General features: G+C 45.9%; 5 protein-coding genes and 1 non-coding gene across 8 annotated transcripts; 3 read left to right on the forward strand and 3 right to left on the reverse strand.

The window, feature by feature from the left end:
• Window positions 1-213: 213 nt before the first annotated feature.
• Prp8 (pre-mRNA processing factor 8) lies at window positions 214-8,899 on the forward strand. Of its 2 annotated transcripts, none has more exons than XM_070278780.1 (13): window positions 214-328; window positions 525-1,165; window positions 1,221-1,436; window positions 1,492-1,704; window positions 1,765-1,890; window positions 2,159-2,796; window positions 2,858-3,909; window positions 3,973-4,165; window positions 4,381-4,954; window positions 5,022-5,172; window positions 5,234-5,410; window positions 5,473-5,764; window positions 5,822-8,899. In XM_070278780.1, the coding sequence occupies exons 2-13, from the start codon at window positions 555-557 to the stop codon at window positions 8,764-8,766; spliced, it is 7,188 nt and encodes a 2,395-aa protein (XP_070134881.1). In that variant the 5' UTR covers window positions 214-328; window positions 525-554; the 3' UTR covers window positions 8,767-8,899. The 2 variants fall into 2 exon arrangements, with proteins under 2 accessions (XP_070134881.1, XP_017108192.1); XM_017252703.3 differs by having other exon boundaries at window positions 220-328; window positions 520-1,165.
• On the forward strand, window positions 1,925-2,102 carry LOC122321319 (small Cajal body-specific RNA PsiU2-55). The gene has a single exon (XR_006246092.1). It is a non-coding gene; the product is annotated as a small Cajal body-specific RNA PsiU2-55 (non-coding RNA).
• Window positions 8,900-8,909: 10 nt separating the features above from the next.
• Window positions 8,910-9,694, reverse strand: LOC108133039 (dynein axonemal light chain 4). Its single transcript, XM_017252708.3, has 3 exons — window positions 9,462-9,694; window positions 9,319-9,402; window positions 8,910-9,257 (listed from the first exon to the last, which is right to left on the reverse strand). Exons 1-3 carry the CDS (start codon window positions 9,528-9,530, stop codon window positions 9,093-9,095), a joined length of 318 nt encoding a protein of 105 aa, XP_017108197.1. The 5' UTR covers window positions 9,531-9,694; the 3' UTR covers window positions 8,910-9,092.
• A 196-nt stretch (window positions 9,695-9,890) lies between these two features.
• Window positions 9,891-17,187, reverse strand: Hen1 (Hen1 methyltransferase). The gene is made up of 3 exons (XM_017252707.3): window positions 16,817-17,187; window positions 11,291-11,460; window positions 9,891-11,237 (listed from the first exon to the last, which is right to left on the reverse strand). Exons 1-3 carry the CDS (start codon window positions 17,045-17,047, stop codon window positions 10,454-10,456), a joined length of 1,185 nt encoding a protein of 394 aa, XP_017108196.2. The 5' UTR covers window positions 17,048-17,187; the 3' UTR covers window positions 9,891-10,453.
• bsd (back seat driver) lies at window positions 11,717-16,748 on the forward strand. Of its 2 annotated transcripts, none has more exons than XM_070278781.1 (5): window positions 11,717-11,875; window positions 12,626-13,223; window positions 13,279-13,434; window positions 13,486-15,485; window positions 15,548-16,748. In XM_070278781.1, the coding sequence occupies exons 2-5, from the start codon at window positions 12,827-12,829 to the stop codon at window positions 16,043-16,045; spliced, it is 3,051 nt and encodes a 1,016-aa protein (XP_070134882.1). In that variant the 5' UTR covers window positions 11,717-11,875; window positions 12,626-12,826; the 3' UTR covers window positions 16,046-16,748. The 2 variants fall into 2 exon arrangements, with proteins under 2 accessions (XP_070134882.1, XP_043066808.1); XM_043210873.2 differs by having other exon boundaries at window positions 12,632-13,223.
• A 748-nt stretch (window positions 17,188-17,935) lies between the features above and the next one.
• Window positions 17,936-20,991, reverse strand: Drat (Death resistor Adh domain containing target). The gene is made up of 3 exons (XM_017253081.2): window positions 20,765-20,991; window positions 19,000-19,827; window positions 17,936-18,900 (listed from the first exon to the last, which is right to left on the reverse strand). Exons 1-3 carry the CDS (start codon window positions 20,812-20,814, stop codon window positions 18,483-18,485), a joined length of 1,296 nt encoding a protein of 431 aa, XP_017108570.1. The 5' UTR covers window positions 20,815-20,991; the 3' UTR covers window positions 17,936-18,482.
• Between the last annotated feature and the right edge of the window lie 3,622 nt (window positions 20,992-24,613).

The following is a 24,613-nucleotide window of genomic DNA, read 5'->3' on the forward strand; positions in this document are numbered from 1 at the left end:
CATTAAGGATTCTCGATAAAATAATACATCATAGTTTGCTATTTCTTAAGGAAATACTTTTTTTTCTGTTGAGAACTTTAGAGTATTTAAAATTTCAATATTTTCAGCGGCAAAAAACGATATAAAATCGATTGGTCCAAAATATATTCAAATTTCGATAAATTTTTACTCGTCCAGAAGATGGCGCTGCTTATTTTTAGTCAAAAGAGCTATCGAAGATTTTCCACCACTAGCGTGGCATGCTAGCGTGAAAAAGTATTTTTCTCATTTTGCAAAGATTTAAAATTGCAGTTTGCCGCTGAAGAAAGAGATTAAACGTGGAAAATAGGTAAGAATTCGGTAGACCAACATTAGAGTTACTGTTTAAAGCACGAATTTGTTGGTCGGCGGCAGTTTTTGATCGTTTTTTAGGCTGTTAAAATATTGCAAAAGACCGCAACGTCGGCATCGTTTTCCCCCGACGGGAAGTGACTGTGTGTGTGCACATGCTAATGTCGGTCCTCTTTTTTTATTGATTAGGGTAGGACACTAAACGGGTCGAACAACCGGATATAATGTCCATTCCGCCGTACATGTTGCCGCAGAATGCCTGGGCCGCCCAACTCATGGCCCAGCAGGCATATGCGGCTGCTCATGCTCAGCAGGCGCAACTGCATGCCCAGCAGCAGATGGCCAACCAGATCCAGCAGATTCCCCCGCCTGGCGCTCCGCTACCTCCACAAAGTGGCCACGCAAACGGGATTCCCATCGCTGCCGGTGGGCAACCGGGCTTAGGGCAGATTCCGACGCCGAAGCCAGACATTCTCACGGAGGAGAAGCTGCAGGAGAAGGCACTGAAGTGGCAGCACCTGCAGTCAAAGCGATTCGCTGAGAAGCGAAAGTTTGGATTTGTAGACACTCAGAAGGAGGATATGCCTCCGGAGCACATCAGGAAGATCATACGTGATCATGGTGACATGACGTCCAGAAAGTACCGTCACGACAAGCGTGTGTATCTGGGTGCCCTCAAGTATATGCCGCACGCTGTTTTAAAGTTGCTGGAGAACATGCCCATGCCCTGGGAGCAGATCCGGGATGTGCAGGTTCTCTACCACATCACTGGAGCTATTACCTTTGTCAACGAGATTCCCTGGGTCATTGAGCCGGTCTACATTGCACAGTGGGGGTAAGCTTCATCCGATTTTTATCTTTTCTGTTCTTATGGTTTGAATCTCCATCAGTACCATGTGGATTATGATGAGGCGTGAGAAGCGCGATCGTCGTCACTTTAAGAGAATGCGTTTCCCGCCCTTTGATGACGAAGAACCGCCTCTAGATTATGCGGACAACGTGCTCGATGTGGAGCCTTTGGAAGCCATTCAAATCGAGCTGGACAACGACGAAGATAATGCCGTATACAAGTGGTTCTATGATCATCGTCCTCTAGTTGATACGCAGTAAGCTATAAAAGGTTCATTCTTTTGGTTCGATTGTAATAATTTTATTTCCCAGATTCGTAAATGGCTCCACATATCGCAAGTGGAATCTTTCGCTGCCCCAACTGGCCACCCTGTATCGGCTGGCCAATCAACTGCTTACGGATCTGGTGGACAATAACTTCTTTTATCTATTCGATCCTAAGAGTTTCTTCACCGCGAAGGCTTTGAATATGGCCATTCCTGGCGGTCCCAAATTTGAGCCCTTGATTAAAGATCACAACGTGGGGTAGGATAGTTTATAAGACTTTTAGAGTTGGCATCATATTTAGTTTCCTTCTTGTTTTAGGGATGAAGACTGGAACGAGTTTAATGACATCAACAAAGTCATTATTCGGCAGCCCATTCGTACTGAGTATCGGATAGCTTTTCCCTATTTGTACAACAATATGCCTCACTTTGTGCATCTGAGCTGGTAAGATCCAAATAATACTCATTTCCTATTCATATTTACGTGTAAGTAACGTTTCCAAGTTAATCCCTATGCTGGAAGCGCTTCATGGCACGTGAGAACAACGATGTGCTCCCAGTTTACTACCAATATTGCGATAAAAATGGGAGCTGCAATGAGAATGTTCGTAGCGATTGTGGATTTTAAATCGATACTGCTGATAGTTGCATACATAACAACATAAATTATATGAAATATAGTTTTAAATACTATTTTATTATCCTGCTTTCAGGTATCACACACCAAACGTGGTCTACATCAAGACCGAAGATCCTGATTTGCCCGCTTTTTACTTTGATCCGCTTATCAACCCCATATCGCACCGGAACTCCAATTCGAAGGTGCAGGAACCGCTGCCGGATGATGACGAGGACTTCACTTTGCCGGACGATGTGCAGCCCTTCCTGCAGGATACTCCGCTCTATACGGACAACACAGCTAATGGCATAGCACTGCTGTGGGCTCCTCGTCCCTTCAACATGCGCTCTGGTCGTTCTCGACGTGCCATCGATGTGCCATTGGTCAAGTGTTGGTACAAGGAGCACTGTCCTCCGGGACATCCGGTCAAAGTGCGCGTCAGCTATCAGAAACTGCTAAAGTACTATGTTCTGAACGCCCTTAAGCATCGGAAACCTAAGCCCCAAAAGAAGCGCTACCTATTCCGTTCTTTCAAGGCCACCAAATTCTTCCAGACCACCACATTGGACTGGGTGGAGGCTGGACTGCAGGTTTGCCGTCAGGGATACAACATGCTGAACCTTCTGATCCACCGTAAGAACCTAAACTATTTGCATTTGGATTATAATTTCAATTTGAAACCGGTTAAGACCTTGACGACCAAGGAGCGTAAGAAGTCGCGTTTCGGCAATGGTAAGTACACTTTTCTTTTAAATATCAACTGGTAATTGATGTTAAATTCTGTTCCTAATAGCCTTCCATCTGTGTCGTGAAATTCTGAGATTGACCAAGCTCATCATCGACTCACATGTGCAGTACCGATTGAACAACGTGGACGCCTTCCAACTGGCCGACGGTCTACAGTACATATTCGCCCACGTGGGCCAACTGACAGGAATGTATCGCTACAAGTACAAGCTGATGAGGCAGATTCGCATGTGCAAGGATCTTAAGCATCTGATCTACTACCGCTTCAATACGGGGCCCGTTGGCAAGGGTCCTGGTTGTGGTTTCTGGGCGCCGGGCTGGCGCGTGTGGCTATTCTTTATGCGTGGCATCACCCCGCTCTTGGAGCGCTGGCTAGGAAACCTGTTGTCGCGTCAGTTCGAGGGTAGACACTCCAAGGGTGTGGCCAAAACGGTTACCAAACAGCGCGTTGAATCCCACTTCGATCTAGAGTTGCGTGCCTCCGTGATGCACGACATCGTGGACATGATGCCCGAGGGTATCAAACAGAACAAGGCGCGTACTATTCTGCAGCATCTTTCGGAGGCGTGGCGCTGCTGGAAGGCAAACATTCCGTGGAAGGTACCGGGCCTACCGATTCCGATTGAGAATATGATCCTGCGTTATGTCAAGATGAAGGCGGACTGGTGGACAAATACCGCGCACTACAACAGGGAGAGAATTCGTCGCGGAGCCACCGTGGACAAGACCGTGTGCAAGAAGAATCTGGGACGACTCACGCGACTCTATTTGAAGGCAGAGCAGGAAAGACAGCACAACTACCTCAAGGATGGTCCCTACATTTCACCCGAGGAGGCTGTGGCCATCTACACCACCACTGTACATTGGTTGGAGTCGCGTCGGTTCGCGCCCATTCCTTTCCCGCCGCTGTCCTACAAGCACGACACCAAGCTCCTGATCCTGGCTCTCGAACGGCTGAAGGAGGCGTACAGTGTCAAGTCTAGGCTGAATCAGAGCCAACGCGAGGAACTGGGTCTCATTGAGCAGGCCTATGACAATCCCCACGAAGCCTTGTCCCGTATCAAGCGTCACCTGCTCACCCAGAGAGCTTTCAAAGAGGTTCGTCACCTGCCTTTGTGTTAGTTTTAGTAAAGTTTTAAGGTTTTTCTTCTGTAATTCCAGGTCGGCATCGAGTTTATGGACTTGTACAGCCATCTTATACCCGTCTACGAAGTGGAGCCTCTGGAGAAGATCACAGACGCCTACTTGGATCAGTATCTGTGGTACGAGGCAGACAAAAGAAGACTCTTCCCGCCGTGGATCAAGCCCAGTGATACGGAACCACCGCCACTCTTGGCCTACAAATGGTGTCAAGGTAGGGTCTCAAAGGGTTGAATAGTGAACAGGTTTTACTGGACATTTTGGGTGTGTGATTTGTGGCAATGTGATAGGTATTTGATAATCCCCTTGTTGCAAACCTCACGCCAAAGATGATATCCATATAGCAACGTTATTAAAGGTCACCAAAGTGAATGATAGAGTCACTTTATTCCCGCCATTAATTAAGCTCAAATATGTTATCCAAAACAGGCATCAACAACTTGCAGGATGTGTGGGATGTGGGCGAGGGTGAATGCAACGTGTTGCTGGAGTCGCGGTTCGAGAAACTCTACGAGAAAATTGACTTGACGCTTCTGAACCGACTTCTGCGCCTGATTGTCGATCACAACATAGCCGATTACATGACCGCCAAGAACAACGTGGTGATCAACTACAAGGACATGAACCACACCAACAGCTACGGCATCATACGCGGCCTGCAGTTCTCCTCGTTCATCACGCAGTACTATGGTCTGGTTTTGGATCTCTTGGTGCTGGGCCTGCACCGTTCCAGCGAAATGGCCGGTCCACCACAGATGCCAAACGATTTCCTAACGTTCCAGGATGCCGTCACCGAGACGGCTCATCCCATTCGTTTGTACTGTCGCTATGTGGACAGGATTCACTTGTTCTTTAGGTTCTCTGCCGAAGAGGCACGTGATCTGATCCAAAGATACCTGACCGAGCACCCGGATCCCAACAACGAGAACATTGTCGGCTACAACAACAAGAAGTGCTGGCCCAGAGATGCTCGCATGCGTTTGATGAAGCACGACGTGAACTTGTAGGTTTTTTTCTTCCAAACTAATGTCTTGAAGTTAAGTAACGTTCATGGTTCTTACTATTTTCAGGGGCCGTGCTGTCTTCTGGGACATTAAGAACCGTCTACCTCGATCGGTGACCACCATTGGCTGGGAGAACACCTTTGTTTCTGTTTATTCCAAGGACAATCCCAACTTGCTGTTCAACATGAGCGGCTTTGAGTGCCGTATTTTGCCAAAGGTTCCTTGAGCTGAGATATATCATTAAGAGCACTTTAATTCCTGATGTTTTCTTTCCACAGTGCCGCACACAAAACGAGGAGTTCACCCACCGTGATGGCGTGTGGAACTTGCAAAACGAAATCACCAAGGAACGCACTGCCCAGTGTTTCCTGCGCGTAGACGATGAGTCCTTGGGTCGCTTCCACAATCGTGTGAGACAGATCCTCATGGCTTCAGGCTCTACCACTTTCACAAAGGTATTCTACAGATTAAAAAATAATTAAAGCTTCGTTTCTTAATTAAAATATTAACATTACAGATTGTCAACAAGTGGAACACCGCCTTGATTGGTTTGATGACTTATTTCCGTGAGGCTGTGGTCAACACCCAGGAGCTGCTTGATTTGCTGGTGAAGTGCGAGAACAAGATCCAAACTCGTATCAAGATTGGCCTGAACTCCAAAATGCCTTCCCGTTTCCCGCCCGTGGTTTTCTACACCCCCAAGGAGCTGGGCGGTCTGGGCATGTTGAGCATGGGCCACGTCCTGATTCCCCAATCGGACTTGCGCTGGTCCAAACAAACAGATGTGGGCATCACCCATTTCCGATCAGGTGAAGTTTAACTTTATTCTCCTTTTTAAGGTTTTGCTAATGGTTCTGCATTTAAAGGTATGTCTCATGACGAGGATCAGCTGATTCCCAATCTGTACAGGTACATTCAGCCGTGGGAAAGTGAATTCATTGATTCCCAGCGCGTGTGGGCAGAATACGCTCTCAAGCGCCAAGAGGCGAATGCCCAAAACCGCCGCCTCACGCTGGAAGATCTGGAGGATAGCTGGGATCGTGGTATTCCCAGGATTAACACGCTCTTCCAGAAGGATCGGCACACGCTAGCCTACGACAAGGGTTGGCGCATTCGAACCGAGTTCAAGCAGTACCAGGTTCTCAAACAGAATCCCTTCTGGTGGACGCATCAGCGACACGACGGAAAGCTCTGGAATCTGAACAACTACCGCACGGACATGATTCAAGCCCTGGGCGGTGTGGAGGGCATCTTGGAGCACACGCTTTTCAAGGGAACTTACTTCCCCACCTGGGAGGGTCTGTTCTGGGAGAAGGCCTCCGGTTTCGAGGAGTCCATGAAGTACAAGAAGCTCACCAATGCGCAGCGTTCTGGTCTCAACCAGATTCCCAACCGTCGCTTCACCCTCTGGTGGTCGCCCACGATCAACCGTGCCAATGTGTACGTTGGTTTCCAAGTGCAATTGGATCTGACGGGTATTTTCATGCACGGCAAAATCCCCACCCTGAAGATTTCGCTGATTCAGATCTTCCGTGCCCATTTGTGGCAAAAGATCCACGAGTCGATCGTCATGGATCTGTGTCAGGTGTTTGATCAAGAGCTGGACGCCTTGGAGATCGAGACGGTGCAAAAGGAAACCATCCATCCCCGTAAATCCTACAAGATGAACTCCTCGTGCGCGGACATCCTGCTCTTCCCCGCCTACAAGTGGAATGTGTCGCGTCCGTCACTGCTAGCAGACACTAAGGACACCATGGACAACACCACCACCCAGAAGTACTGGCTGGACATTCAGCTGCGTTGGGGAGATTACGATTCCCACGATGTAGAGCGGTACGCCAGAGCCAAGTTCCTGGACTACACCACGGACAACATGTCCATTTATCCCTCGCCGACGGGAGTTCTAATAGCCATTGATCTGGCCTACAATCTGCACTCTGCGTACGGCAACTGGTTCCCGGGCTGCAAGACCCTGATTCAGCAGGCCATGGCCAAGATCATGAAGGCCAATCCCGCGTTGTATGTGCTGCGTGAACGCATCCGTAAGGCTTTGCAGCTGTACTCCTCGGAGCCAACGGAACCGTATCTCAGTTCCCAGAACTACGGCGAGCTGTTCTCCAACCAGATCATCTGGTTCGTGGATGACACGAATGTGTATCGCGTGACCATCCACAAGACATTCGAGGGAAATCTGACAACGAAGCCCATCAACGGAGCCATCTTCATCTTCAATCCACGAACGGGACAGCTTTTCCTGAAGATCATCCACACGTCGGTGTGGGCTGGCCAGAAGCGTCTGGGCCAGCTGGCCAAGTGGAAGACAGCCGAAGAAGTGGCGGCTCTGATTCGATCGCTGCCGGTGGAGGAGCAGCCCAAGCAGATCATTGTGACCCGCAAAGGCATGTTGGATCCGCTGGAGGTGCACTTGCTCGATTTCCCGAACATTGTGATCAAGGGCTCTGAGCTGCAGCTTCCCTTCCAGGCCTGCTTGAAGGTCGAGAAGTTCGGTGATCTGATTTTGAAGGCCACTGAGCCGCAGATGGTGCTGTTCAATCTGTACGACGACTGGCTGAAGACCATCTCCTCGTACACGGCCTTCAGTAGGCTCATCCTGATCCTGCGTGCTCTGCACGTGAATACAGAGCGTACCAAGATCATTCTGAAACCGGACAAGACCACCATCACGGAGGCTCATCATATCTGGCCCACGCTGTCCGACGAGGAGTGGATCAAGGTGGAAGTCCAGCTGAAGGATCTCATTCTGGCCGACTACGGCAAAAAGAACAACGTAAACGTAGCCTCGCTGACGCAGTCCGAGATTCGAGACATTATTCTGGGCATGGAGATCAGTGCTCCCTCGGCGCAACGTCAACAGATCGCCGAAATCGAGAAGCAGACCAAGGAGCAGAACCAGCTCACGGCCACCACCACAAGGACCACGAACAAGCACGGTGATGAGATCATCACGTCCACCACGTCCAACTATGAGACTCAGACCTTCAGCTCGAAGACAGAGTGGCGAGTGAGAGCCATTTCAGCCACCAACCTTCACCTGCGAACCAACCACATCTACGTCAGCTCGGACGACATCAAGGAAACTGGCTACACCTACATCCTGCCCAAGAACATCCTCAAGAAGTTTGTGACCATTTCGGATCTGAGAGCCCAGATTGCGGGCTATCTGTACGGAGTGAGTCCGCCGGACAATCCGCAGGTGAAGGAGATTCGCTGCATTGTCATGCCGCCACAGTGGGGCACCCATCAAACGATCAACCTTCCCAACACCCTGCCCACGCACCAGTACCTCAAAGACATGGAGCCGCTAGGCTGGATTCACACGCAGCCCAACGAGCTGCCGCAGCTGTCGCCGCAGGACATTACCACCCACGCCAAGATCATGCAGGAGAACTCGAATTGGGACGGCGAGAAGACGATAGTGATCACGTGCTCCTTCACTCCCGGCTCGTGCTCGCTGACCGCCTACAAGCTGACGCCCTCGGGCTTCGAATGGGGCTCCAAGAACACGGACAAGGGCAACAACCCGAAAGGCTACCTCCCGTCGCACTACGAACGCGTCCAGATGCTGCTGTCGAACAAGTTCCTGGGCTTCTTCATGGTGCCGGCCCAGAGCAGCTGGAACTACAACTTCATGGGCGTGCGCCACGACCCGAACATGAAATACGAACTACAGCTGGCCAATCCGAAGGAGTTCTATCACGAGCTCCACCGCACCTCGCACTTCCTGCTCTTCTCCAACCTCGAAGACGGTGGCGACGGCGCTGGCGCGGATCGTGAGGATGTCTATGCGTAGGCGCGAATCCCAATCGGATTCTTAGGTCCTTCGTTTTATCGTTTAGTGCAAACAAGCAGTTTTATAAGCGTGTTTTCAAAATGCTAGAGTCTAGGTACATTTTGTAATAAAAATCTGTCTTTTTTACCACCAACCCACCAATGTTGTTGCCATGGAATTGATTGCTTCATTTATCAACCTGCACCACGACTGGCAGTTATAACGTTCGTTAACGGTAAGTTTAATATATGACTAAAGTTAATGCTAGAATTCTTGTTACTTGGGTTGGAGTTTTCTGTGGTTCGGTTGTGGTTTCTAGGTACTGTTGATTGTTTGGTGACCCGCTTTCAGGAACACTTCCACAGCACGATGGCCAAATTCCCGGCGAAGAACAGGTATAGTATGTTCTGGGTTTCGTACGAGACCTCGAAACCGAATCCTTCGCCAACCACCACATGCCAATAGATTCCGAACTTTTTGTCCATGGTTTCTTTGATGACTTTGGCGGCGTGCTGCAAGGAAATGGTGACTAAATCTTATAGATACTTGGACTATATCTCTGATGCTTCATACCTCATAATTTGATGAATATTTCTCGCAAGCCATGATGGTCAGTTCGATGGCCTCGATACGCATCTCCTCGTTCATATCCGAGTGCTGAAAACACATACGATTAGAAGGTTAACCCTTTAAGGACTTGAAGATAGGTGACCAACCTTCACTAGAGGATATACGTGTACGATTTTCTTCTCGCCCTCCTTGCCTCCTTCAGCCTCATCTGCCATGTCTGCGATTCACCGACGACTGAACGCGAAGGAAGTAGTAGCCGAAAAACAACTGACACGAAGCCAGGATAATGTAATAAAAATTGAGTTAAATTCCTATTTACGTGTGACACACAAGTCAAGGTAAACGGGGCGCTATTCGGTGTGTGTGTGTGTCTGTGCTCCAACCACTGACAGGTGAATGTTTATGAATTTTAGTTTTTTGCGCTATTTGTCACGAGTCACGGCAGGAACAGGATTGCTATGGCAATTTCGGATTCGGATTGGGCTCGCCTGCCAGCATGTCAGGAGCGAGGTTAAACTGCAACTAACGACAACAATACTCCGCCAGCTCCGTCCTGACGCCAGCTCCATTAACTGCCAACCGCAACCGGAGTCCCTTCGCCGGGTGGTGTGCAAATACTTGTATATTTGTATATGTATATCTATGTATGTGGCTCCAGTGGTATTAATAGCTACTATGCTCGGTGTGCGCTGCGTTTGCGCCAAGTCTGCATGTTAAACTCGTTTCCTCCGTGCCGCATCCCTTCCTGCATCCCCCGTATATAGTTGCAAACAAAAGCAATTTCCGTGCGGGTGCCACAGCAAGACAGACGACATGGCGACATCATCGTCATCATCTTGGCGGCAACCCCAATTTTTGCAACATTTCGCACTACAAACGGCCAGCTTGGGGGGTGGATTAGGTGGTCAGTTCAGCAGGATTGAGGAAATTCGGGGAAAACCCACTCGCATCCCTTGATGCACTCAAAATGTCAACAGACTGTCAGATGAAATTGGTTTATGGGAGAATACTATTGGGGATTAATGATCTGTGAAATGTTTAGAATCTGTGATGATGATGCTAGATACTGCTTAGGTTAATTTTAAAAAAACTTAATTTTAAATAAGGAACATGGAAGTGGAAACAGGAACATTTCTAATTAGGAATCTTCCTTTGCATCCCAGCACTCCTCCTCCGATTCCTGGTCGGAAAATCTAGCTTCCTGAGATAAATGATCACATAAATCACCAGGATCTGAATCATTCGATTCCTCATCCGATTCCGGTATAATTACGCAGTCATCATTAACCTCCAGGGATTTTTCCTGGAAAAGTTCCATCAGAACATCTTTGGAGGCGTCTTCATGCTGAATGCGTGTCAATAAGTCAGCAATTGGTATTTTATATCCGGACACCTGGTCGTATTCCGTATCATTTTCGGAAATGTCCTGGGCTCTTTTAAATCTATTTATTTCGAACTCCACCTCGGACCAGATTTTCTCCTTGACGGTCCGCGTGTCCACTGAGAACGGATAGTCGACGGAGTACAACAGCTTGTAGGGTTCCTTGGATTCGAAAGTGGGCGACGAGTTCAAGGGTTCAACCAACTCCATATCGAGAAAATCCTTGCGAACGAATATTGCTATTTGGGACACATGACCCACGTCGCTGAATCCTTTGGGAGGCTTGCCCACCCCAATTATTGAAAACATGTAGTTGGGGTACTCCTCCACAACTCCCAAGCACCACGACTTGAACTGCTCTCGGGTCCATTCGAACTTGTGATCGTCGTGGCGAAATCCGTTCGGTAGAAGGGTATTAAATGGTTTGAAGATCACATTGAAATCAGCATTCGGGGTGCTAAAAACAGCTACTTTAGGCTGCATTAAACCGAAAATATTTGATGGTATTTGATTCAAGACATCATCATAGACGTGTTCGATTCTGTAAGAAATTTTATGGATTAAACTAAATATAATTTTATTAAATTAACTTACAGTTCCAGGGCAATTACGGCATCTGTGTTTAGTAATTGCTCAGAGGCGTCGGCCACGCTGCCTTTTAGAATCTCTACGTGAAGAGGACCTAGTCTATGTCTTATGTAATCCGCTACTAATGGATTAATACAAGTTACATTTTTCATCAGTATTTCCTCGTCAATATCCACCTAAAAATTTAAATCCAACCGCCATCGTTAAGTGATGGAACAAACGAGAATAAATAATTGGCAACTTAAGAGCTATTGTCGGAAACAATTGATGGTTATTCGAAATGCTGGGTGTAATTTTATGTTAAAGTTAAAGCAATAAATAAATTACTCTATTTTATATTAATAATTCTATTATCGTTTAAACTCATTTCGAATCGGTTAGGAATGATGCGACTTGGAACGCTTGGGAAGCAGAACATCGATATCGAGCTATCGGAACCGAAAATCATCGATGCGTCGTGTTTTCTCCACCTCTAAGCTGTGCTCGGGAATAATGTGTAATTGTTACGAAAATAAGTCAAATGGAAGCTAAAATATAGTGGCTAGGGCGTTGTGAAAGTGCAACTGAGCACCATCGCACCAAGTGAAAGATGTAAGCAACGAAACAACCAGATTCTATAGTGAAAAAGTAGTTTGCTTTGGAATGGGGGAAAGAAAACTCAAAAACAAGAAGAAGAGAACCAGTAATACGTGAGAAAAATACATACTAAAAAATCAATTTGACTTTGGGCCCCGAATACGGGTTGCACGTGAATACGCGTTGTCTGTCGAAGATCCTCGGTAAACGAAATAAATAGTGAAGGATTTTATTCTTTGTAGCAAATTACCGGCCAAAAAAAATTGATTTTTTCCGACATTAGGACCTACATACATATGTTGTATATATATGTACATATGTCTGTCCGTCTGTTTTCCAGACATGGTGGTGCGTTCGCGTCCGTGTTTGTTTGCGCTTGTATTTGATAACCGCGTAACTAAAAATGTGCATTTTGCTGATAAAAACGCTCAAAACGTCAAACAAGGTTAATAAAGCGCGGGGAGAATTCCAGAAAAACGAATTGATTTTTTGTTTGTTTTGTTGAGAATATTTGTTGTAATATTGTATACCAACACATGTTCCTTTTCTTACTGTTTGTGTGTTCCATTCCCAATTGGACCGACCTGTTTCGTTCCCCATCGTTCGGCAGACAAACAATAAACTTGAAAAATGATATTGCAAAAAAAAATATGAAAAAATCGTATAAAACAATGCTACCATCGGATTTGCATTAATACAATAACTGATGTTAACTTAAAATAGACACTTACTAATCACAGTGTTTTGATTAATCAATTTTTATAGAAATAGAAATCGGCGAATAGCGAGTGAAAGAGAATCAACCTTCAAAGCGGAATCGAACAAAAACATCGTTCAGTAAAAATTTGAATCCAACGTACGTCGGCTCCCCAAACTCTCTGCTTGTTGAATTTCGAGATTAAATTTTTGCGTCTGCGGAGGAGTCTTCATATTCCCGGGCACACAAATCCCAGCCAGGAGCCCACAATGGGCAAGCGGCTCCAGCTTGAGCGCCCACCCACCGACAGGAGCATCCGAAAACGGAAGCGGTCGGCGATTAAGGCTGCCGAGAAGCACCAGCGCGTGGACGGCCCAAACAACTACGAATTCCACGAGAATGACGACGAGGACTCTTCTTCGTCGGGCTCGGCTGCCGGTCGCGAGGGAGCTCGCATGGAAGTGGACCAGTTGGTCCCCGCGACACTGATGCACACTCCCCAAGGTAGAGGTTTGCTCCTAACCGGCGCCAGCTTCGCCAGTGACCATAATAATTCGAGTGTGACGGAATCACCGCGTCCGGTTTACACCCTGAGACCGTCGGTTGTAAACGGTACCATTCTCCGGGACGTCCTCTCCAAGGCCTGGCGCTTGGGGCGACCCATAGGTGAGTGATTGAAGTCTTGCAACATGATTCCAATAGTCATCGCACTCTTCCGTAGGCAAAGGTAATTTTGGCGAAATATTTTTGGCCTCGGACGACACCGTATGCCCGACTAGTTCGGAAAATGCCAAGTATGTCGTTAAGATTGAGCCCCATTCCAATGGACCACTTTTCGTGGAGATACACTGTCTGATTAACACTTCACAGAGCAAGGGTAAGCACCACTCCCATATAGTTAGAATCTTGTCTAAGTCTTGTATTTTAGATCCATCGGCTATAGAAGAAAATGTTGTAAACCTGCCAGCCCAACAGCCCCATGCCCTAGCCAAGGGCCCGCCCTCTGGGATACCAAGCTTCATTGCTTCTGGCACTCACTACTTCGGAGACGCCCGTTATCGTTTCCTTGTGCTGCCCCGCTTCGATCGCGACCTCCACTCGCTGATCAGGAACTCGCGGGTGCAGCAAAAGTCACTGCTGGTGCTCGCCATCCATATAATCGATGTGCTTGAAAATCTGCACGACAAGGGATACTGTCACAACGATATTAAAGCCCAAAACCTGATGGTGTCCAAGTGCAAGTATCTTAAGAGGCAGGCAGTTCGAGTGGGTGCAGCCGCTGCTGTCAAGAACAAGGGGAATAACTTCGACGAACACTACGAGGAGAAGCAACAGACCACAGACAGTGGCAATAGTTCGGAGCAGGAGACCAACGATGATGACTTCTTCATGAAGAGCGAACGGTTTCCTCTCAAAAGAATTGCACATATCGATGAGGAGGAAGACGACGAGGACGAGGATTTTGATGACGGTGCTACGTCGAACAGTAACAACAGCAACAGCATGGATGTCTACCAAACGCCCATAAACAAGAAGCGGCGTGGACGGAATAACGTTCAATTCAGTGGCTCCAATCCAGTGCGCTCGTGCCGCCGTGAGAAACGTAACTCCATGTACGAGGAAATGGTCAAGTCGCATTATTTGCGACCCACCAAGCGTATTAGCTACCGCGAAGAGTTTAACGAGGCAGGTGATCCCATTAAGCAGAGCGAGGATAACAGCGATCAGTCGGCCGAGTCTTCCGACAACGAGTCAGAGGAGTTCATTCCACCCTCAGAACGCCGATCGACGAACAAGAGGGGTAGGCTTGCTTTGGCCTCTAGTGCCAAGAAAGGACCCGTCTCTACTCGGGCTACCCGAACTCAGGAGAAGGTCAAGAAGGAAACGCATGGTGTGCACAGAACGCGCGGAAGGGGCAACAAGCTGGTAGAGAATCAGCCTCCCACTGAATACCAGTTCATACCTGTGGAGGAGGAGCACGTGTTTCTTATTGACTTTGGGTTGGCCTCCAAGTACCAGGATCGCGGTGTCCATCGCCCCTTCATTATGGATCAGCGGCGTGCGCATGACGGTACTTTGGAGTTTACTTCGCGGGACGCCCACTTGGGAGCCCATTCGCGGCGCAGCGATCTTGAGTGCCTGGGGTATAATCTAGTTTACTGGTCCCAGGGCTGCTTACCGTGGAAGGATGCAGCCCAACAGCAACAGCAGGAGAAGGTGCATCGATCCAAGGAGCTGTTCATGACTGATGTGCCAGAGATGCTGCGCCAATTTTATGGCAAGCAAGTTCCTAAATACCTAGGCGAGTTCCTGCAGCAGATCGGAAAGTTGGCGTACCAGGAGCGTCCAAACTACGAGCGCTATCGCAACATCTTCCGAAATGAGTACCAGAATCTGGGCTTCGATCTGGAGAAGATGCGCCTGAGCAGCGAGGAGATCCAGCGCACCTGCGTTTCTGTCAAGGATGAAGTTGACGGCAGCCGATGTGACATTTTCGAGTTGAACAACAAGATTACTGCGAATGTTATGCGAAACTCGGCGTTAAACACACCCTTCCAGGAGCATTCGCTAACTAACCGTGTTTCACCCAAGAATCTGCGCTCCAAGTCGAGCAAGAAGACGACGAAAAAGAAGTTCTCTTGGGCGGAGGTCCTGTCCCAGGACCCAGACCAAATAGCCCGGGAACGCGCAGTCAAGGAGTTTGAGCGGGAGGAGTCGATTTGCCCCCTGCAATCCCGTCTTCCCAGACGTTATGATGGTAAGCCCACTTATGCGATACTGGCTGTCGAGCAGAGTCGTCGCGACAAGGGTCTGGTCGTTCAGGAGCATAATGACGAAGAAGATAACGATGAAGACGAAGACGATGAACAAAACGAAGAGGAGGATACTGATGAACAGGAGGAGGAAGAAAACGATGATGTTGAAGAGGTGAGTTTTGATATATCCCCAAAGCATTTGTTTTATTACTAAACTACCTCTCGTTTTTTTAGGAGGAAGTGGATGGTAGCGATTATTCCAATCAGACCGCTCGGGCTGGGCGCGGCCGACCTAAGGGCAGTGGCCGCAAGAGGACCACCAGCAAGCCTGGCCAAGCACCACAGCCGCCGGTGAAGTGCAATCGCGTAGCAGCTCGGCGACTCGGTGCTGTGAGTAAGAACCGCTCCACCCCTCTGTCAGCGGTGGCCAGTAACAAACGTGGCTGTGCCACACGCAAGGAAAACACCTCACTGGCCTCAGCTGCCGGCGAGCCATCGGGAGAGAGGAAACTAAAGGCGGGCCGAGAGAAGTCGGCGCCACAAACTGGCCGACAACCTAAGCAGCGGCAAACGCGCCGCTGCCTCTATAAGACTGAATCACAACTCGGCGAGAACGATGTGGAGAATAACGCAAACCTGCTGGAAGTGCAGCACCTTTATGGCGAATATGATGACGAGAATAACTACGGCAAGGGGCGCCATGTCCACGCGTCCAGGCATTGCCGCAAATGATTGCTAGATGACTGTAAGGAATAGGATTAGTGACCGTAAATGAAAGATGGAGAGAAATGGACGAAGAAGAATTGATTAGAGAAGCGAAGGCAATGCCAAATGCAAAAGCTATAGAAGAACAGAACAGAACAGAAAAAGAGAAAAAACTAAATTCGTTTCAAGTATTTTTAGTGGTAATTAAGTCAAGTCGGTGCAGAATAAGGCACCCAACAGGACAGATCCTACTTATATGCATATTATCGGCTTTACATTGTAATTTGATTTTTTGCACATTAAAGATATAAGTTTTGGTTAAGAACGTCAAATAGGAAAGCGCGCGCTCAGCTCCATTGGGAAGATGTTGTTGAATTTTTCATTTAAATACCATGTAGTCCCCAGTTGTAAGAGATATTGTGTGTTTTTTTAAACCGAGCCCAGGAGCAGTGCCCTGTAAGTTATGATTGGCCTTGATAGCAAAATCCTTGAGTTTATAATATTTTTTTAGTTTTTATCCAAACCCCATGTTAGTTTGTTAGTCCATAACCGATGTAAGACCCGTTTTCAACAACATTTCATGCAGCAAGGTACATATTCTCCTCAAAAAGTATTTAATATAACTAGATAATGGTTACTTCATAAACATGATAAAAGTCTAAGTTAGGATTTACTTGTATAAACAAGCAGCGGAAATAAATAAATTAGAATTGTATTTCCTTAACAATTACCCGAACACGTCTTTGAATTTTTATTTACTGTAAACCAAAAATGTTTTAATTCAAAATCAAGACATACCATCGTAATGTTTTCAATTGTTTCAATGCGGCGCAGTAGCTGAAAGAAACGCATTTCGGCACATCCGAACTCCACTACCTTCTTGATCTGGGCCGACCAGCGGCTATCCTCCAGGATTTGAATAGCAGCACAGTAGCGCTGCTCGTAAACAGGCGGCTCGAAAGTAATGGTGCTTTTGGTCAAAGTTGTTAATGTTTGGAAATCCCCGCAAGGGAGATTAAAGGAAAACATTTTGTGCGCGTTCCTAGGGTTTTGTCACAATAATATTCCAGTGGATGGCGTTGCTAGCTATTTTATTCTATAACTGCTGGTCACATTAAAAAGTTTTAAAATCAAAGCTCTCCAACGGTATAACGTGCAATGCGGGGCATACTCTGTGAAGAACACAATAAGCAAATTTGTGTCTAACAGAGGCCATTTATTAGTATGAAACTAGTTGCATGAACTTGTTTGCTTCTCTTATAAATCAAATTGGGGCACTGGGAATCGTTTTTCTGAAAATTGTAGGGAGCGAGTTGTATGGTATGGTATTAAGAAGCCGCAATTGATTAGTGACCAGGATGTAGATTTTTGCCGGAGCCGGAGTGATGAATCTCCTGATGTCCCTCCCCATCGACCTGGTTGGCAATCAAAAGCCGAATCCCATTTGGAGGTAACGTTATTTACCAATGGAATGAATTCGAAAAGCACCAATGTTCAACGGTACTTTTTATAGCCAGCCAAATATCTTTTATATTCGTTTCGAAAAACGACGTTTTCTGAAATTGCAGATGCAGTGAAGGATATGCAGCACAAGCATTTTCGGAAACACCCAAAAAAAAAACTTTAGTCTTATGGAAATTTAAAATATTCTCGCTTTTGGCGGAATTGTGCGAAGGCTGCATTCCAGTGTTGCGAAATGTATTTAGAATCTTAGATATTTTTTTGGAACTGCCAACTGGGTTTCAGTTGGAAACCAGTGCTGCCAAGAGAAAACAGTGCAATGGCGCCATTTATAAAAATTTGAATAAAAAAGTTTCTGAAAAACAACCAACTTTTCTATGACATTTTTTGAACTCACAATGAGTTGCGAGTGAGATTCTACATTTGGATCCATTCCTACATCCTTAGCAACCCCGATTCTTTGATAGTTATGGCTTTTATTTATGATTAAGAGTAGAATATAAGGTTGGGTACGTAATGAGTACAAACATCAAGCAATTGAATCAAACATTTTGCATCGCATGCATAACAATTTTGTATATAGTATGTATAACATTTATTTTTTAATCCGAATCTGCTCATGGGCTTGTACGAAATGTTAAATAAGCATAATCGAATGCCTGGAGACCTGTTCCGGCTAATATGTTGATGTGAGGTGATGGGTGCTTCTGGCTTGGCTTACAAATTAAAATAAATCACAATCTATATGTACATAATACTAAAATGCTTAAAAATCTAAATCAATGAAACGAGGTGGACGCCTATTGGGTCCAAACTAAGGATACAAAACAAAGACCGGCTACTAAATAAGCACAATTGAATCCGCTTCGAGAGTGTTGCAGGTTGCAGTGTTTTGTGGGTGTCCGCTGAATACAACTAACATATATCCGTACTGAATGAGTTAATGCCTTGACTGGGAGCCACATCCTTCGCCTCCCCTCCCATTTAACTGTGATGTGATGGCCTACTCTATGTCGTGGAAGCGGAGGATGGCGCGTCCGGGTATCTCGGAGTTGCACAGCTTCTGGATGACCTCGGCGGCCTGTTCGCAGGGGAACACAGAGTGTGGCGGCGGCTCGATCTTCTTGTTGGCCACCAGCTCGACCAGTTCCGCCAGCTGCTCGGCGGTGCCGTTGGAGATCGGGATGATGTCCTGCTGGTATTCGCTGGACAGCCGCGAGAACTTGGGCAGCAGCTTCTCGGCCACCTCGTCACTGATCAGGACCACACCGCCCTTCGACAGGCAGTGCATCGAGCGGTGCAGGCTCCTTGAGGTTGTGCCAAAATCAATCACCACGTCCACGGCTCCGCCGCACACATCCTTGGTGCGCTCGATCAGTTGCGGCTCATAGAGGCATTCGTTCCACTGTACCACACTGACACTGCAAAAAAAAGAATAGACAAAGATATGGTTACAATAGATGTTACATAACGGCTTCAGAAGACGTTGGATAAGCTCCTTTTTTGAGAAAAATACTTACTTTTTAATCTCCGTGGCCAGACGGAAGCCCTCGTCCCTGAGACTGGCCACTGTGATGTCCACATTGTCGGCTCCAGTGGAGGCAAAGTGATAGGAGGCGATGCGCACAGCCCAGAGGGCCAGGCCGCCGGTGCCAACGATCAGGATCTTGCACTTCCGCTGCGGCTCTGTGGCAGCCCGCTGACTGAGGATCTGTGTGACCACCGCCTGGGCCTTGAAGACAGCGTTCATGGCCAGGAGGGCGCCCGTGGGCAGCATGGCGGCCACCTCCATGGGCAGACTGTCGGGAATGGGCACCACATGCTTCAGATCTGGAACCACCAAGAGCTCGGCATAGCCGGCGGGGGTCTCATCGAACGGGTAGACGATCACGCGCTGTCCAATGCGCAGGCCCCGGTTGTTGGCCTCGGTGATCTCTGAGCCGAGGGACTCGATCACGCCGGCCACTTCGAAGCCGGGGAAGAAGGAGCCCTCGCGGATGCCCTGGTGGGCGGGCGAGGAAATCGAGTTCACTGAGGGGCAGTAGTCGCTCAGCTCCGAAGACACCGAGGACATGCTGGTTATCGAGTTGGAGCGATCGCGGCGACGGTAGCAGGCTCCGGCGCACACGATCCGGATGCGGGCGCCCAGCGCCGGCGTATCCTCGATAGGGACAAAGAAGTTGAAGACGCAGTTCTTGGCACCCGGTCCGGGCGACTCAATTGACACTTGACGGCACAGTTTGTTCATGTTGTGTGTGTTGTGGTCGTGGTGGTGATCAGGATCCGTCGGCGGCAGAGCGGACGTCAGGGACAATGAATTTAACGACAACGAGGTATCTGTTGTTCCGCTGCAATCACAGAGAGAAATGTTACAGATACATATTAGAAATATTCTATATTTGAGACTAAAAATATGAATTTCTATATAGTATACGGGGCAATCAACTTTGTGGCTGTGTTCTCAAAAGAACAAAGATTTGGAAATCCTTTTTATTTCAGGTTTAAAAATATCTTTCTATTCTGTGGTTTTTTTTGGATTTAATCTAAAACTCGAAAAATGTTACTCAATACAATAAAAATGTTTCTCGAAACCCCACCCCCATAGCCCCACATACGCAATTGATTTCCGAGACCCTATTGCGTACTTTTCAATAATTTCAATGCCAAAAACTCGATAGGCCCGTTGTAATAGCGATTCTCTGGCCGATTTTCCTATATACAAGCACTGTGTAAGTGATTATCTTTGATTTCAATGCCAACAAGCATTCGGCGCCCTCATGTTAATATTATTCTAGCAACTATTTTCGAGTGATGTGTGGAATTATGATCACTATTGTGATACCCACTTGATATAGTATTGTTCTGAAAGGTCAGGTGGGCTGGTATGCCCATATATTGACTTTCATTAATAAATATGCCTTGATTTATTGGCAGGTGGACACAGCAATTGCGATATGCGATACGGATCCTTTCACTTCAATGAGCTGGCAAAGCTCCAATTAAAAGATAAGCATCGGCATCGGTATCGGTATCGGACATTAGATTCAGTTTATGGGTCATAGAGGAAGTAGATAAAACAGTGATATTGATTTGATGGTCTGGACTAGTGTCTGGCGATTTAATTAGTGCATATTGTGTTTAGGCCGCCGATAAGGACGGTGACGAAGGCGCAGTCCCGACACTTTATTAAAGTTCACTTCACTTGCACTTTTGGCGAGAAATTGAATTCATTTTCCCCAATAGAGGTAGGGGATGAAGGCCAATTACTTTCAATCAATAGTTTACCTTATTGAACCGAGCAAATTGTGTTGTTGACTGCAAATATCGACCGGCATTGTGTCTGTCTGTGTTGTTGGCTTATTTTCTTAATGAATTTCTTGATTTTTCTTCACTTTTATTTTGAATGGCACTTTAGTTAGCACTTTTCTTTAGGTTGAGACTTGAAGTAGATTTTTCTTTTCGCTGCACACGTCTTGACCAGCGCACTTCCAAAGAACATCTGAGCCCGCTAACGCCGATGCGCCAGCTAAAAAGCAAAAAAGCCGGCGAGCGTATGGAACTCACACAGATACTCTCGCTACACACACATACGCGCAGAAATGAGCCTATACACGGCACGCACGGAATGCGTGAAACATTTGAAGAGTGAGTGTGCCGGATACTTTTATCCGTGTGTGTGTGTTTTGTATCTGAGAGTGGGTTGCATGGCCGAATATATTTGCATCTATAGGATGCAATTTTAATATTTCATATTTATTTATAGGTTTTCCAATTTAAATGATTGCATACCTATCATACACTATAAGTCAGTTTTTTGGGCAGTGTAGTAGAATAAGATTGTTTATCTTTTGTTTACACATTCGAATTAACATTGGGGACGCAGTAGCCGGAGAGGAAAACAAACACAAAGCCCGGTCACTTGGCGATCATAACAAATTAATAAAAAACAACAAATGCATTAGGCCAACGCGTGGAAAAGATTTATGGCCAAAACAAAGTTCGAGAGCCTGGTCCTCTATACGAAATGTGGAAGTCACCTCGTTTAGGTTGCCAGGCGGCCGTCAAATGATTTTTTTATAGAACTTTCGGTGACAGAATTTTCTTTTCTAACGATTCTGCGAAAAGTGGAAGGGGCTGGGAGGATGCCCCATTAGTCACGTCACCTTCTCAGCGGGTGGCTTCCAAGGGGGGCATCACTATCATTATGATTTGCGATTCCATAGGGAAGTATTTAGTCTTATCTCCCATTGAGGTTTTCTAATTGAAATTCGTAACGAGTGTCGTATAGAAAAGCAAAACAAATAAACAACTTATAGAGTTTGTAGATACATTTGTATCTATATCAAGGGGCTTAAACTCTATCTTATAGATGCAGAATATAGTTTTTTTCCACCATAGTTAGCATACTTATATGACTTTGTAAATTAATGCATTTTACACTGTATCTCTCAGTATCTGTATCTATCCGACTACTGCGCTTGCTTTTGTTTTTGTTTGCGAAGCCAGAACGGTGGATGTTTGAGTGCCAATGCCGCCAGGGGGGCTGGGGTGGGGTGCAGGGGATGTGGGGTTGAGCAAGCAAAACAAAACCAAAGCCATGTACACGTGCTCGGTGCGTGATTATCACGCACTGGCCGCCTGAGAACCGGGGAGAAAAAGAGAGGTACACACAGAGAGAGAGAGAGAGAGCACGAATACGACAAAACTGGCAGACAGCTGACTGCTGCTGTAAGCTTCCCCCCACCCAGATTCAGATACTTTTCTGCCAGCTCTCAGATACTTCTCCGCTGGAGATGGAGAATAAAAATGCATAAAATGGAACGCGGCTGGATAGATAGAAATGGACATTCAGCTTCTTTGTGCGTGGTGCTTTGTGTTCATCTTTGTTTTCCTCTCATAAAAAATATGTAAATAAACGAGCTATAAATATGTTTTATATTTTACGCAGTTACATTTGCCTTCGCATCCTGAAATGCCAAAAAAATGTATCTTTATATTTGGGTTCAAGGCTTGACCTCAAAAAAGGCCACCAGTTACTACGAAAATATAGGATTAGCCCTCAAAAACCTTAGAATAATAATATTTTTCTTGGTTCTGACATCATTTCTTAAAAAAGATAAGATTTTCAGCTCTAGATCAAGATCTGTAGGTGCTAAAATATTATATATAATAAGGGGATTATATATTTTATCAGGTAATGTTTCTTCAGAGATAAGATACAAAAAAGCCACATCTGGCAAAAGGGAAAGTGTCATAAAAAATATTTAAAACAATATGTATATCTTTCTTTAAATGCTGACCAATTGAAAACAGTTGGTGAGATCTCCTCATGCGATCAAAAGATCAGATCAGCACATGAACAACAAAATATTTACTGAATTATTTATTTATTTATTTGTTGGGACTCTGGACGGGAATTGAAAACATTTGCCTTGGCCAATTCCACTCAATTGTATTTAATGATGAAATCAATCAAGTTCTAATGATTAATTGGCAATGCAAATGCCCCCACTGGCTGTCGCGCCAAAAAAATGTGGATCACTGACGCCGGACAGGGAAAATGTCACCGATTATGCAGGAATCAGGCATTAAAGTTTATTATAATCGCGCTACCTCTCTGGCAGCCAGGTACTGAACTCTCGGTACTGGGAAAGGTAAACTGGCTATTTTTAGTCCCTTTGTGTATGAAAGCGATTAATGCAGCCGATCGCCATCGAGATCTCTTTTTGTTTCTGTTATATGATTCTTATATTTTTCACGTTGTTTCCATCCACACTTGTGTGATACTAATTTACAATCCTCGATTGTGCTTGAAAATAAATATGTACATATAGCGTGTTAGAAGGGTAAATATAGCAATAAATTCATTTGCGTCACGCCCTGAATATATATACAATTTCCTTGAGGCCAGGACATTCGTACAGTCATCAATCAAACTTTTTGCCTACCCCAAGTTTTGGCATCATTTTCCAAATGCGTGTCTGAGATACTCCAGGAGTGTACTAAAAGGCTTATTATCTTGGAGAGCACTAACTATGTTATGGTCAACTAAAATCTCCAGGTGCTGATAAGGAAATGGGTTCTATAGTACAACACAGAGGCTCCCACGTTTTCGTACTCGAGAAGACACAAACAAACTCATTGATTTACAAGCCACTTCACTCGGTTTTTGAATGGCCCCCATAGAGTTGTTTACTTTCGGGGATTTTCAGGTGCCCGCATGGCTTCAAATCATCATTTAAATCAGGAGCCAGCTACCGAAATCATTAAACATGTATGTATCCTGGCAGACGCCCAGTTTGGATACAAGGATTTGAATTACGCAGCAGAACGGTGGACACTATGGGGGCCAGAAAAACTGGCATACCTCCCCCTCGGTTGAAAAGGAAGTTCTGGAGACCGTCTAGAGAAAATGCTAACCCGCACGTACACACTGTGTGCCGCTCCAGGAAGAGAATTGCGTAATATGGATCCATTTCGCCACTTACCTCGTAAAAAAAGTTAAAAGCGCAGCGTCTCAAAACACTCCTGCTGTTCTTTTAAAAAATATTTTTAGTTTATTGTTAACTGTTTTGTATTATTATTTAAACGCCTAGACAGCGTTTGTTTAATGTTTTCTTAGTTTTAGCGATGCCAGTCGACTGGTTTAATTTAAAGGAGCACCGCAGCCGCACGGCGTACAGCAGGATACGTTTGACTTTGAAGTCTCCTTTGCCAAGTATGAAATAGGCAGGGTCTAAGTGTAAATATAAGACTTGCGTTTGCGCAGTGTCGGTTGCTCCCAATGAAGTATTAGGGGTTTATGGTTTAGTTAAGACGGAACTGGTTCATTATTTAACGTAAGAGCATTTTTTATTTAATCTTTTCAGTTAGAAAAGTTTTTAATCTTTGAATTTCCGTTTCATAGAAAACTTAACCCAAAAAGTAGGCTACATAAAGCAGATATTGCAAAACCATAAAAATTATATTTAAGATTAATGAACTAAATGAACTAATGAGCAGCAAAAATTGTAATATTTTTAATCTTTTTTTTCATTAAAAAAATATGTAAACATCATCTTTAATATAAAATATGGAAACTCAAATAATTTGAAAATGGCGCTCTAAATTTAGTATGTGTTTAGTATTCTAGCA

The sequence above is a fragment of the Drosophila bipectinata genome, chromosome 2R (assembly GCF_030179905.1).
Source record: "Drosophila bipectinata strain 14024-0381.07 chromosome 2R, DbipHiC1v2, whole genome shotgun sequence".
NCBI lineage: Eukaryota > Metazoa > Arthropoda > Insecta > Diptera > Drosophilidae > Drosophila > Drosophila bipectinata.